General features: G+C 42.4%; 1 protein-coding gene across 1 annotated transcript in view; it reads right to left on the bottom strand.

Annotated features, from left to right (window-relative positions):
- LOC122791520 (vomeronasal type-2 receptor 26-like) overlaps nucleotides 1-14,973 on the bottom strand; it is a 182,857-nt gene that overhangs the window by 138,880 nt on the left and 29,004 nt on the right. Inside the window, exon 2 of the mRNA XM_044059261.1 lies at nucleotides 13,748-14,039. Coding sequence (XP_043915196.1) covers nucleotides 13,748-14,039 — 292 coding nt within the window. The remainder of the gene's footprint in view (nucleotides 1-13,747; nucleotides 14,040-14,973) is intronic.

Below are 14,973 nucleotides of genomic sequence, written 5' to 3'. Positions count from 1 at the left end.
ATTTGAGAAGGGTTAATGTGCAAAAGGGTCAGGGTCGGTGTATGTGTGGGTTGTGCTGGAGGTGTGTGTGTGTGTGTGTGTGTGTGTGTGTGTGTGTGTGTGTGTGTGTGTGTGTGTGTGTTTATGTGTCAGCAGGAACATGACCTCATACTGGCAGATGTGCTTCTTCCTGTATAAGTGGAAAAGTGGATCACCATGTTAAGTCTATGTGCACCAAAATTGTTCGAATGGCTAGCAGTTTATCCCCCCCCCCCCAGCAAAAAAAAGTTCTGTTGTCATGGCAAAGCATAAATATCAGTGTATCTTTACATGGTCCATATATGTAATATTTATAAGTAGTACTTTGCTGGGAATTTCACAATATACAATAGAAGTATCTGTCCCTTGGCTGTCATATGTGCTGGACATACTTAGTGATCAGCATGTTTATTTTGTGTGTACACAGTTTCATTATTGTAAAAACTCAAATTGTATCACTAGCCCCCAACACAAATTTGCTGTCTTATAGGTTCATAGGTAGGTACTAGGCTATCTGCCCAAGGGCATTTATAAGCCTAGCCAGAGTGTGTCGGCTTTTGCTGCCCCATTGATTAATTAACTGAGCCTCTGTCAAGCAGAGCCAATGAAATGATCCCAGGGGTGTACTTTCTGTTACCCATCCACTCATCAAGGCTTCTCTTGAAGAGTGTTAGTGAGGGGCTCTGCCTAATGTAGTTAGGAATTTTGTTCCAAAGCATGGTTAGTCTCTGTGACAGGAATCTATCCCTCCAGCATGTTCTATTTATTGTTGTGGCAAGGTTTAGCTCACTAGAGTGTGTGGCTCGCAGTGACTTGGATTTATTTCGGTGGAGCATGTCCATCAATTCTGACTTGGACATGGCTTTGTAAGTCAGGCAGAGATTACTTCTGAGTAAGCGATATGCCACTGAGTACAGCCGGAGTTTTTTCAGTCGGTCTGCATTGGACATATGTTTGAGGCCAGTAATCCTCTTGGTGAGGTGCTTTTGTGGTCTTTCAAGCTGTTGGAAGTGTCTTGTGAGGTACATCCCAAATGGGGCATTGTACTCTATGATGGGTCTGATGAGTGATGAGTAGAGGGGCACTATAATCTCTTTATTTCTAGATGCAAACCCCTTAGTAATTAGATGGGCCACATAGAAGGATTTCCTAACTACTTTGGCAATATGATTGTCAAAGGAGAGATTACTATCTACCTGGGTCCCCAGATCTCTTATTACCTCTTCTGTATTAAGGGGGCTGCCGCCTATGTGGTAATTTGTGGGTGTTTTGTTTTTCCCAAATGGGATGACTATGCATTTTTTGGCATTTAGCTTGAGGCCATGACTTTGACATCAGGTGTATGTCTCAGTAAGGCCTTTTTGGAGGATGTCCGTGTCAGCCGGATAGTCAATTATGGCTCCCAGTTTGCAGTCATCAGCGAACTTGTTTAGCCATAGTTCTCCTGTGTTTGCCTGTGCTTCTGAGAAATATATGCCAAACAGTAGGGGTCCCACAACTGAGCCTTGCAGGACACCACTTGTAACTGTTTTAGAGTCAGACCTGGAGCCTGCTATTCTTACCGTGTGAGTTCTGTCTGTAAGCCAGTTGGCAACCCATCTTGTGATGTAGGGGTTTATGTTCAGGCTGGTGAGTTTTTCTATAATACCCGAGTGAGGAATGGTGTTGAACGCCTTGGCGAGATCAAGGTAGGCTCTGTGAACCACCTTTCCCATGTCTATGGTCTTGGTAACTGTCTCGAAGAAATCAACCAGGTTTAGTAGGCATGATCTGCCCTTAACAAAGCTGAACTGGGTTGGGTCAAGTGTTTGAAGGTTCCCAATGTCTTTGTTAATGAGTTCCATGATGATGCACTCCATTGCCTTGCAGACCAGGCTAGTCAGGCTTATGGGGCGATAGTTACCAGGGTCAGTTGTGGCTCCTCCTTTGTGGAGCGGAATAACCATTGCTGTGCACCATTCTATGGGCACGTAGCCTGTGGAGAGGCTGAGGTTGAACATCGTGTTTAGGTGGGGGGTTAGTTCATTCTGTAGTTCGTGCAAGATGCAGCCTGGGACACCATCTGGCCCCATTGATGCTGTGTTTTTGGCTTTTGAAAGGGCTGTTTTCACCTGTGCTTCTGGGACACTACACTTTTCCGGTATTGTTGTGGGCCCTTTTGAAGGTGAGAGGGAGGTGAAGTTTGCATTGAATCTATCTGCCAGTATGTTGGCGATATCAGTAGGTTCAGTATATTCTGTGCTATTTTGCACTATCTCAGAGCATATCTGTGAGTTGCCACTTAGATTTATGACATAGCTAAAGAAGGCTTTGTGGTTATCTTTCGAGTCCTTGGCTATTTTTCTTTCGAAGTTAGCCTTGGATGATTTTATGAGGGACCTTAGTTTCTTACTGATACTGATCAGGGATGTCTTTCCTTCTTGGGATTTGCTTTTTTCTGAACTAGTTTCCTCCTTTTGTTGTATAACCTGTTTATGGCAAGGGTCTACCAGACTGGTTTCCTTCTCTTAGGGGAGTGAGTCTTGGTTTTGCTAGGGATGGCATGATCCATGCATCCTTGTAGGTGCTCATAGAGTGCAATTGTAAAGGATTCTGCATCTTGGGCAGTGTTATCCTTTAGCGTGAGGGCTGTGAAACTTACCACCTCTGACTTAAGTAAGGTGAAGTTTGCTTTAGAAAAGTTTTTCACTGTGGTTTCCTTGGTTGGGGGCGGTGGTGAGGTGTGGACATCCAGGGTGATTAGTTTATGGTCTGATCTAACCAGTGATGGGTTGACCTCCGGTACGGAGCACCTGTCACCCATGTTGGTGATGACCAGGTCCAATATGTTGTGGCCTCTGGTGGGGGAGTTTACCAGCTGATCCAGGGCATTTGAGCTGATAAATTCCAGGAAGCGCTGAGCCTGGGAGTTATTACGCAAGTAGTTTTCCCAGTTAATGGTAGGGTAATTGAAATCTCCCAAGATCAGGGTGTTCGGTAGGACCTTCATGTTTTCCAGTGTCTCCAGAAAGGTGGAGTGGTGGTCCTAGGTCATGGAGGGTGATCTGTAGCAGGCCACAATTTGCATTGCAGATTTGCCCGATGTTAGTTTCACATGAATGATCTCAGAGGTATCATGCTGTGCCACTAACCTGGAGGTGTGGGTATCCTTGATGAATATGGATACACCCCCTCCTTTTGTGTTTCGGTCCGTGTTCTGTGGCCAAAATGTGTGGTATGAGTTGTAGCCCAGTAGTGCTGGAGTGCTCTCTGGAGCCTTGAACCAGGTTTCAGTTACTGCACAGATGTCGACATTCTCCATGCTTAGGAGTGCTTCGAGCACATGCATTTTGAGATTTAAACTCCTGGTGTTGAGTAGCATAACCCTCAGTTTTTTACTTGTGCTGTTTACGGAGGTGGGTTTGAATTTTGAGCCTTGCCTAAAAAAGGCACTATGGGAGCAGCAAGAGCCTTGGCCAGTATTCAAAAGCCAAGGGGTGACAGGTGCAAGGCGTCTCTTGTGAAGCAACGTGGCTTGACGAGTTTGTCGTTCCAGGCTGACAGACACTGCATCCCCTTTGAATTACAACAGAAGCTTAGCCAGTTGTTGAAATTGATCCTTTTTCTTTATACTGAGGTATCATTCTTGGTGATAGCAGGATGCTACTCAGGGTCAGAGTCATACCCGCCTGGGCTACATGATCAGATAGCTCTTCCATGTCTCTTTTCATGTAGTCCCAGGAGGTACAGCTTAGGTCGTTCACACCAACATGAACAATGTCAGAGTCATGTTTGTACTTGTTCTGGAGTGACCTGAGTGCTTGTGTTATGTGGCGGATTCTGGATCCCGACAGGCAGCTAACAGTAACCTTCTCCTTGTCCAGCCTAGTGAGTGGGGTGTCAGTGTGCCTGACTATTGAGTCACCTATTACTAGTGTATTAGGTATGTTATTTTGCCTTAAAGGCTGTGGTTGTGCGGCACATTGATTTTGTGTTTTATGTGTTGTCTGGTTTGTGACGGGAGGTGCAGGTTTTGTGGGTGTCTGCTTTGGAGCTCCCTGATGCTTTTGCAGGTTTTTATTTAGAGCCTCAGAGTATAATTTTGTGTATTTATGTGTATCATTTGCCAGTGCTGGTTTAGTAGGTCTATGTGAGGCTGGAGGTGTGGTGCAAGTGTTAACCTTCTCCTCATGACTGTCTGTTCCAGTCTTGGGTGGAGATACCTTAGCCTCCAGTTTGGCTGTATAATTGCATCTCTCACATATGTTAGTGTTTTATGGTAGGAGGAGAGGGCTGTCTGTGTACATGAGGCAGTTGTAACATTGCCTCAGGATACCCAGATTCACCAGTTGGACTGGAGAGTACACCTGAAGTTGCCCTTTGGTCATGCCTGAATAGTAGGGTGAGCTGCTTAGTTGCTTGGTTGGTGAGGGGTGGATAAAGAGCCTTGCCCTGTTGGGCAGTCAAGTGTTGGGGTATATTAGTGCTTGCTATCAGGTCTGAGCAAGTGCTGGACTGTAGGATGCTTTTTGAGTGCTTAGGTTGAGAGTTAGACTAGTTTCGAGTGAAAAACTGAAGGAGACTTAGTGGAGCCAGGAATAATTTAACCCTAGCTAACCGGTGCTGCCTGGCACACAAAACCATGCAATGTGTTTTTTAAACTACTAACTTCTGGGCTGGAACCACTCCTCCAGAGACAGATGGCTGCTCAAAGCTCCCCTCACTCACAGGTGAACAGAGAAACATCCCTCTATCCAAGTAAGGTATGGGCAATTCAGAAACTTGTAACACAGCCCTGAATTCAGCACTAGCCCGAAAACTGGACTATACTAGCTTAGAAAGGTGGGAAACAAGAAATGTATTTATTTATTTTTTTGAAAAGATAAGGCAAAAACAGTAAAAAGTACACTTAAAACAGCTTTAAATGACTACAAGTGATCAGAAAAGGCTATTGCACTTTAGTGTGTAGCCTACAACAGTTAAACAATTTATTTAAACAAAAACAACTTTTTAAAAGTACAGGCAGTCAAATAAGTACAATATGTGAAAAAAACAAGCTTTTAAATCACAGTAAGTGATGGCAAATCAGCGTTTAGGCAGAAAACAGTTAAGTACAGTAAGAAAATACAGAAAACTGATACTCAATCACTCCAAAGTCTCTCTTTTAAGCTAGAAGGCCTATATCAGTTTAAGGCTTTCTAGCACTTTCCAGTAGGTTAGTTACAGGAAAGATGGGAAACAAGTGCAGATTTGGTCTTTTAAACCAGAAAGTTGAAAGAGATGGACAACTTCCCGAATGATCAATAAACTACAATTCCTGGGCTAAGAACCACTCCTCTTGTGGTAGACAGGCTACCTAGTACTTACCACTCCCACTGATAAGCTAGAAGGCTGCACTCCAACAGAAGGGCTTGGGGGGCTCAGAAGCTTACAAACAGTCCTGGATACAGCAGATCTGTACCTGGACTAGACTAGTTACGAGAAAGGTGGGGATCAAGCACAAACACTGGCTTTAAAACCAGAAAGTTGAGAGAGATGGAAAAAAAACTGCCCAAACGGCCAAAAATCTACAATTTCTGGGCCAGGAACCACTCCTCTTGTGGTAGATAGGCTATCTAATGCTTACCACTCCCACTGATAAGCTAGAAGGTTTCCCTCCAACACAGAAAGGCTTGGGGGGGCTCAGAAGCTTACAAAGAGTCCTGGATACAGCAAATCTGTACCTGGACTAGACTAGTTACAGAAAAGGTGGGGAACAAGCGCAAATGCAGGCTATTAAGCCAGCAAGTTGAAAGAGATGGAAAATTTCCTAAACAGCCAATAAACTACAATTTATGGGTCAAAACCCACTCTTCCCATGGTAGATAGGCTACCTGATACTTACCACTCCCACTGATAAGCTAGAAGGCTTCCCTCCAACACAGAAAGGCTTGGGGGGGCTCAGAAGCCTACAAAGAGTCCTGGATACAGCAAATCTGTACCTGGACTAGACTAGTAACAGGAAAGGCAGGAAACAAGCACAAACACAAGCTTTTGAATCAGAACGTTGAAAGAGATGGGATTGGAAGAGCTTCCCAAATGGCCAATAAACTATAATTTATGGGCCAGAAACCTCTTCTTCTGTGGTAGATAGGCTACCTAGTGCTTACCACTCCCACTGATAAGCTAGAAGGCTTCCCTCCAACACAGAAAGGCTTGGGGGGCACAGGAACTTACAAACAGACCTGGATACAGCAAGTCTGTATCTGGACTAGATATGTTACAGGAAAGGCAGGAAATAAGCTAGGAATTTTTTTTTTAACAGAAAAGCAGCTAAAACAGCAGTAAATACAATTCAAATGCAGTGCAGGCTAGCACATGTATATTAATATTATGGCAAATACAGTTTAATTAAATGCAATTAAATTAACAAATGACTAAGAAACAAGTGCAGAAGGCATTAAATTAGAATGCTACTAACAAGCAGTAATAAGCCCTGAGTAATAGCGACTGAACAGATAGCATGCAGAACAGCAACTAAGACAGTTATAGTAAGAGCAGCTGAATATATATATATATATATATATATATATATATATATATATATATATATATATTTTTTTTTTTTTTTTTTTTTGAGGGAGGGAACAGAGCAGGATTAAGAGGCTACAGGTGTTTCCTTCCCAAATGCTCTCTTTGTACACAGTAGGAGTGCCTATGATCTCATTGCACTCAGTTGAGTGAGCAAATGAGATGTTCCCAGAAGGAGTATCCAAATACAAACTTACAAGAGGAGCGGGCAGTTTCAAAGCCACCAAGACTAACACCAAGATAAGAATAGGGAGGGTGGGTGGCAAAAACAGTGGAGACACAAGAGACAGAAACAGAAACAGAAACAATAGAGCACCACTATAAATAATAGGCAAGTGTATAAAGTGGCAAAATATGTACTTATCAGTTTGAAATAGATTCCAGCACTGTACAGCAAGTCTATCAGCTTTCCAACAGTTCACCAAAATGCCTTGATCTAGTCTTGATAAATACCTCCTGCCTTAGTATGCTACTATGCCAGACTTCATAGTTTAATAGGTAAGTATTAAACTAGCTGCACTTGTAGGTCATTTTAAGGCAAGCTAATTTCATATTCTAAGCTGAGAATGAAACCTGTATCTTGTGTCTGTGCAGTAAATACCTTAACCATTATCAGATAAAATGGTACTCAAAGACTACCAATGCAGCTCCAGTAAATCCACTTTATTGTAAATCCCAGCAGGTGAACAAAATACACTACACAAAAAGGATTTTTGGCACATTTTCTTTACCTCCTGGGATTTACAATAAAGTGGATTTACTGGAGCTGGTTTGGTGGTCTTTCATTGCATTGCCGTTTTATCTGGTTTGGGGTCTAATTCACGGCACTTGCTTTCATTTTTTGTTTGGTACTTTAACCATGATACCAAACCTCAAACCCCAGCATGAAAGGGTGGTTTTGACTTAGGACCCACTCCATACAGATTGATGACATTCCTGGTTAACTCCTGCTCTTAAAGGGTTGTTACACTTTACTGTATCAGTATCAACATAGTTAAAATGCAATATTCATTGTGTCTGTATTTCTCTTCTCCACTCTCTTTGTCAGTATCATTTCTCTGTCGTACATTTATTCAGTTTATTTGTTGTTTGTTTGTTTGTTTGTTTGTTTCTGTTATTATGGGTGGGAGGTTAGAATAATGGTTAAGGTGTTTATTTTCAAACAAAAGGTGAAGGGTTTGATTCGCACATGGGGTAACTGGCTAGACTTAAAATGGTCCACAAGGACAGTTAGCCTAGTATGAACCTATGAACCTATTATTATACACAATTGCACAACAGCTTGCACCTCTCCCACTAGCAATGCCTATTGTCCCCCAACAGGTGGTAGTTGTAACACCACCATCACCATCACTAACAGGGGCACCAGGCATATCTGGGTCCCAGCCTGCCACACTTGCCTTCACACCTCCTGCCCTACCTGAATTACCTGCATCAGGTTGCCCTCCACTTGAGGGTGGTATTGTTGTACTGCTGGCAGAAATACAAGTAGATCAAAACTTTTCTCATTCATCAAAAGCTGGCTGAGCTTGTGGGGACATAACAGACAAGAGGCTAAATGACCTCATTAGCACCATGGAGACCATTCTCTAGTGACTCATTGAGTCACATCCCTGCCCAGCAGTGGCAGGGCCCAGTGGTGATGGTTTTCAGGATGACAAGTAACCTCCTGCTGGGTCTAAGTTGTCAGAGACTGCAATGAGGATTGAATACTTTAAATAATTACAACAGTTTTAGGATTTCTTGAGGATTACTGAGCTAAAAAGTTAAAAGGTATGTCCTATATCAACTCTACCCTCTGTTTGTTTCCCATTTTCATTTCTGCCCTATACTCCAATTTCCAATATTTAATCTGATCAAAAAAAAAAAAAAACAAGATAAAGCACACCACGCATATGCCCAAAAGGACTTGTATATAAAACAGGTTTTCCTTTTGTGACCCTACATTGTGCAAAGGGTCACAGAGAGCAGTGTCAATGCCTATAAATAACCAATGAGAACTGTCACTCCTCGTCATATGGCAAAAGTAAAGTCCAGTCTTTCTCATGCTCTAAGGATCTTGAAATCAGACATGCAGTTGAACTGAGTGCTGATGTCCATCACCATTAAAATATAAAATAAGGTAAAGCTAATGCCTTACGTTTTACTGCTTCCATGACTCAGATTTCTCATTAAATGATATGTACAGCATTAGTGCAGTGGGTGAAGGGTTTTAATCCACTGAGGATTGCATGCTGTTTTATAATGTTTAGTTTGCAGTCTGTAAATGTGTTACGCTCCTCTAACATGTGAGTTTGATGATGCCTTCAGTCTGTATGCTTCTGCGGCATGCCTTATTAATGCATTGCATGAACGAATATCGCTAAAACAGACACGGGTTCAAATTCCTTGAAGCCTATCCTTCTTTTCTTGGTGTCAGTTTGCAAATGTGTTATATTCCACTGAAGTGTTTTTCTGTTAACACCAACAATCTGTGTGATTCTATGGCTTACCTTGTTATTACAGGGAAAGGTAGAACATCAGTAATAGAGGCAATGGTTCAAGTCCCATAAGGCATACCTTTCTACTCTTGTTGTCATACATTTACCTGAAATGTCTTCCATGATGGGTTTATGTCATTTGATTCAATGTTTTTTTGACTGAAACCCAAATAGTTGAACCCATTTGATTAAAAATTCATTAGATATTAGACTGAAAACACCCACTAAAACATGTTGAATGACTGTGTGCGTGTGTGTGTGTGTGTGTGTGTGTGTGTGTGTGTGTGTGTGTGTGTGTGTGTGTGTGTGTGCGTGTGTGTGTGTGTGCGCGCGTGTGGTATAATTCAGCCTACGAGAGATACACTTACATAACCAAACTGGAAGCAAAGCTCTCTCCAGCCAAGATTGTGCTAGACAGTCAAGAGGAGAAGGTTAACACCTGCACTACACCTCAAGCAACACATAGCCCTTCAGAACATTCACATTCACATTGTAACACTAAACCCACTTATGCGGAGGCCCTTAACATTAAACTGCACAAGCAACAAGGACCTCCGAAGCTGAAACGCAAACAAACACCAATCACAACCAAAGTGTCACATAGCTCACAACACCAGTATGCCACCCAACAACAGCCCCTAAGGCAAGACAATGTACCCAACACTTTAGTCATAGGTGACTCTATAGTCAGGCACACTGATGTCCCACTCACCAGGCTGAGCAAGGAGAAAATTACAGTCAGCTGCCTGTCGGGTGCCATGATCCACCACATAACTCATGCACTCAAGTTACTCCACAACAAGTACAAATACGACTCTGTCATTGTCCATGTTGGAGTGAATGACTTGAGATGTACCTCCCTGGACTACATGAAAGAGACATGGAAGAGCTCTCAGATCATGTGGCCCAGGCAGGTATGACCCTATCCCTGAGCAGCATCCTGCCTTCACCCAGAATTATACCACAGTATAAGGACAACATGATTGACTTCAACAATTGGCTAGGTTTCTGGTGTCATTCGAAGGGGATCTAGTATCTGTCTGCCTGGGACGACATGATCGACAGACCATGATGCTTTGTCAAAGATGGTCTACACCTGTTGCCCCTGGGATTCAGGTTACTGGCTAAGGCTCTTGTCACCCCTATAGTGCCTTTTTTAAGCAAAGCTCAAAGGACAAAACCACCACCGTAACAGAAAAAAGCATGCAAAATCTGAAGGTAATGCTACTCAATGCTAGAAGTCTAAACCTCAAAATGCACTCTCTTGAAGCACTCCTAAAAATGGAGAACATTGATGTCTGTGCAGTAACTGAGACCTGTTTCAAGAGCACCCCTACAATACCAGACTACAACTCTTACCGCACTTTTCGGCCACCAAACCAGGACCGAAGCACTAAAGGTGGAGGAGTGTCCATATTCACCAAGGATATTCACACCTCCAGGCTAGTTGCCCAACACAATGCATCTGAAATCCTACAGGTGCAACTAACACTAGGTAAGACTGCAATCCAAATTGTAGCTTGTTACAGATCCCCCAACATGCCCCAAGATTCTCACTACACCTTTCTAAACATACTAGAAAATATTAAGATAGGACCAAACACCCTAATACTGGGTGATTTTAACTACCCTGCCATTAACTGGGAAATCTACTCTGGTACCAACACCTTTGCCCAATGGTTCTTGGAATTCATAAATTCCAACGCCCTGGACCAACTAATCCATAGTCCTACCAGGGGCTCAAATATCCTAGACCTGGTCATCACCAACATGTAAGATTGATGCTCCACACCAGTAGTCACCCCCTTGTTGGTCAGGTCTGACCATAAGCTAATCACCCTTGACGTCCACATCACACCCCCACCCTCCAGTAGGGAAACCTCCATAAAAAACTTCTCCAAAGCCAACTTCATGCTACTCAAGTCAGAAGAGACAAACTTCATGACACCCATGCAGACAGGAACTGAAGGTTCGACTGCTGAATCCTACACTAAGGCACTGTACGTGCACATCCACTTGTGCATGAATCATGCTATTCCAAACAGAACCAAGACGGTCTCCTCCAAAACAAGGAACCCAATCTGGTGGTCCTCTGCCATAAACAAACTATACAACAGAAGGAAGAAACTGTTGCAGAAAAGAGGAAAATCCCAGGATGCAAAAAACTCCTTTATCAGCCTCAGTAAGAAGCTGAGATCCCTCATAAAATCCTCAAAAGCTAGTTACGAAAATAAAATTGCCAAAGGTTCCAAGGACAGCCACAAGGCATTCTATAGTTATATCAAGAATCTAAATGGCAATGCTCAGATCTGTTCTGAGCTACAACAAAATAGGATCAAATATACTGATCCCAAGGATATTGCCAATATCCTGAAAGATCGATTCAGTGCCAACTTCACCCCCCTCTCACCCCCTAAAGGACCCATCTCAATATCAAAAGATTGCCAAATTCCAGTAATCACGGCCACTCAGGTAAAAAACACACTCTCCAAAGCTAAGAATACAGCATCCATTGGATGAGACGACATCCCGGACTGTGTACTACATGAACTACAAAATGAACTGGCACCCTACCTAAGTGTCATGTTTGATCATAGCCTCACCTCAGGCTTCATGCCCAATGAGTGGCACACAGCTACAGTTATCCCACTCCACAAGGGGGGATCCACCTTGGACCCCGGGAACTATCGTCCCATCAGTCTGACTAGCCTGATCTGCAAAGCCATGGAATGCCTTATCATGGAACTTATAAACAGAGATATTGGCAACCTTCAAAGCTGGACCCCACCCAGTTTGGCTTTGTAAGCCAATCTTGTCTCCTGAACCTGACTGACTTTTTCAAATCAGTCTCCAAAGCCATGGACAAGGGTAAGATGGTCTACACAGCCTATCTGGACCTCACCAAGGCTTTCAACACCACCCCCTACTCTGGAATCATAGATAAACTTACTAAGCTGGACATTAATCCCTACATCACTTGATGGGTTGCCAACTGGCTTAGTGACAGAACCCGCACTGTAAAAGTAGCTGACTCAAAATCCAGCTCTAGACAAGTGACAAGTGGAGTACCTCAGGATTCAGTCCTGGGACCGCTCTTGTTTGGCATCTACTTCTATGAAGTACAGGCCAGCACTAAAGGACTCTGGCTAACAAAGTTCACAGATGACTGCAAACTGGGAGCCATTATTGAATCCCAAAATGATGTGGCTGTTCTACAAAAGGGCCTTACAGAAACACAATTGCTTGGTGCCGGAGCCATGGGCTCAAGCTCAATGCCAAGAAATGTATAGTTATCCCCTTTGGGAAAAAACAAGTGCCTATGAATTACCACATAGGTGGCAGTACACTAAACACCAAAAGTGTGATAAGGGACTTAGGGACACAGGTGGACAATGGTCTCAGCTTCAATAACCACATAGCCACAACAGTCAGGAAATCCTTCTATGTGGCACACCTCATCACTAAGGGCTTTTCATCCAGAAAAAAAGGAGGTCATTGTCCCACTGTACTCATCCCTCATTAGACCCATGATAGAGCACAACACCCCATTTGGTATGTACCTCACTAGACACCTGCAACAAGTGGAAAGGCCACAGAAATACCTCACTAAAAGTATCACAGGCCTAAAGCAGATGGCCTGTGCTGACCATCTAAAAAAACTCCATCTATAGTTTGTCGCATGTTGCCTACTCAGAGGCGATCTCTGCTTAACATACAAGGCCATGTCAAACCCAGTGCTGTTGGACATGCTACACTTAAAGAAATCCCAATCCCTCAGAGCCACACATTCCAGGGATCTAAAGCTGGTCATCACAATGAACAAAACATGCTGGAGGGATAGGTTCCTGACCCAGAGACTCCCCATACTCTGGAATAGACTGCCCATACACATCAAGCTGTGCGTCTCTTTGGCTCTCTTCAAAAGGAACCTTGACGACTGAATGGGAGATAGGAAATTCACCCTGGGGATCATGTCAGTTGCCCTGCTAGACAGGGGACCAGGGAAGTAAATATTCTGGGAAGAAATAGCCAGGGAAATGTTATGGCTAGGCTTGTATAGGCCCTAGGGCCGATAGCCTAGTACCAACCTATGAACCTACACAATAGTCAAAACACTTTTACTTGATCCATTCCAGTATTGTCACTTTGCTAAATCACTGGAAAAGATCTAACATGGGTCCTGCAGGTGGGGAGGGGGGGTGGGGTTATTGTTTAATGATTTCAGTACTGTCAGTGAATCACTATCTATCTTCGTTTAAAGGCCAGCATGTCTTAAACTTGATGACTGAATTTATAAAGCTAACATAGCACTGCATTAGACTTAATATCTGTATGTTGGTGATACTTTATTTTAAGAACAAAGGCAGAAAAATACAGCCAGTAAGCAAGTAAATCCAATGACCACAAAAATAAAAACAAACAAGTAAAACAGAAGTTGCTGGAACCATGAGCAGCTGGTAATGAAGTGGTTTATTACACTCGTATGAGTCTAATAAACCACTTCACTACCAGCTGCTTGTGATTCCAGTGACATCTATTTTACTTGTTTATTTTAAGAACACACAACTGTGTTAAAAGAAGTGTGATGGTATGCAACTCACTGTTGGGAAGTTTTTGCATAATTTTAACATTAAATGTAGCTATGAAATAACACACTATTGCTGTTTCATTCAAGCTCATGCCATAGGAATGTATTTTACCTGAGGAAACCTGTAAAGTCCTAGCATTAGAGCCATTGGTTCAACAGATATCGTTGCTTCATCTCCAATTATAACAGGTAAGATAATATTCGAGTGACAATTGAAATTAGGAACAGGATGCTGTTTTTGTGACAGTAGCTGGATGGTGCTTCCTAATGCTCTTCTTGTTGAAAAACAGCCATCATAAATTCTAAATCCCAGAGTGGTATTAGGAAACCACTTAAAATTCTTGCTAATTTCATCCAGGGCAAAAATGATAACTCTCACAAAGCGATAGGCTCTAACACGAAATCTGTATATGCAATAATAATGTTTATTATTCATTATTATTCAAATAATATGTGTGTTATATACATTCCTAATGTATTTGTGTGTGTGTGTGTGTGTGTGTGTGTGTGTGTGTGTGTGTGTGTGTGTGTGTGTGTGTGTGTGTGTGTGTGTGTGTGTGTGTGTGTGTGTGTGTGTGTGTGTATATATATATATATATATATATTTTTTTTTTTTTCTTTTATTATTTGTTTGTATATTTATTTTTATTATTTGTTTGTTGTCAAGGTAGGTGGGCTGGTCCAAAGACTGCTTTCATCCAAAAACCTGGCCATATGGCAAAGACAATTCAACATTCTGACAACAAAAATGTTAACACTATATAAACAGCAATGTTCTAATTTACAGTTGCATAGTTAACACATTTAGGGGACTTGGGCAAACATAAATTGAAAGCTTTAGTTCTAAATTAGTTTATTGGTAGGCACAATAATATAATCCAAGCTTTGTAAAATACTAAACATTCTGTACCATAATGAAATCTTATTTAACTCTATAGACAAATGAAAATTTGCCTGAAAATGGAGAAAGTAGTAAATTGAATAGTGAAGATAGAAGAAATAGAAAGAGACTGGCAATGTAAGGTAGACGGCTGTTAAAAATAACTAGACTTGGAAAAGTATCATTAATAAATATCATAAAAATGAGAGAAAGTACAAGCTGAAAGAGCAAAGCTTAAAAGTAATGATAAATGAGAGTTAGTCATTTAAACAAAATTTAACAGATGTATTATAAGTAGTTTAAAAGGACGGCCATGGTGGTGCAGTGGTTAGCACTGTCGCCTCACAGCAAGATGCTCTCCGGTTTGATCTTCGGCTGGGGTGTCTTCTGTGCGGTGTCTGCATATCCTCCCTGCGGATGTGTTGGTTTCCTCCGGCTGCTCCGGTTTCCTCCCACAT

The sequence above is a fragment of the Protopterus annectens genome, chromosome 17.part0 (genome assembly GCF_019279795.1).
Source record: "Protopterus annectens isolate FY-2018-M chromosome 17.part0, PAN1.0, whole genome shotgun sequence".
Taxonomy (NCBI): domain Eukaryota; kingdom Metazoa; phylum Chordata; order Ceratodontiformes; family Protopteridae; genus Protopterus; species Protopterus annectens.
Note: the sequence above shows the minus strand (reverse complement) of the source record. Positions and strands in the feature narration are given on the sequence as shown.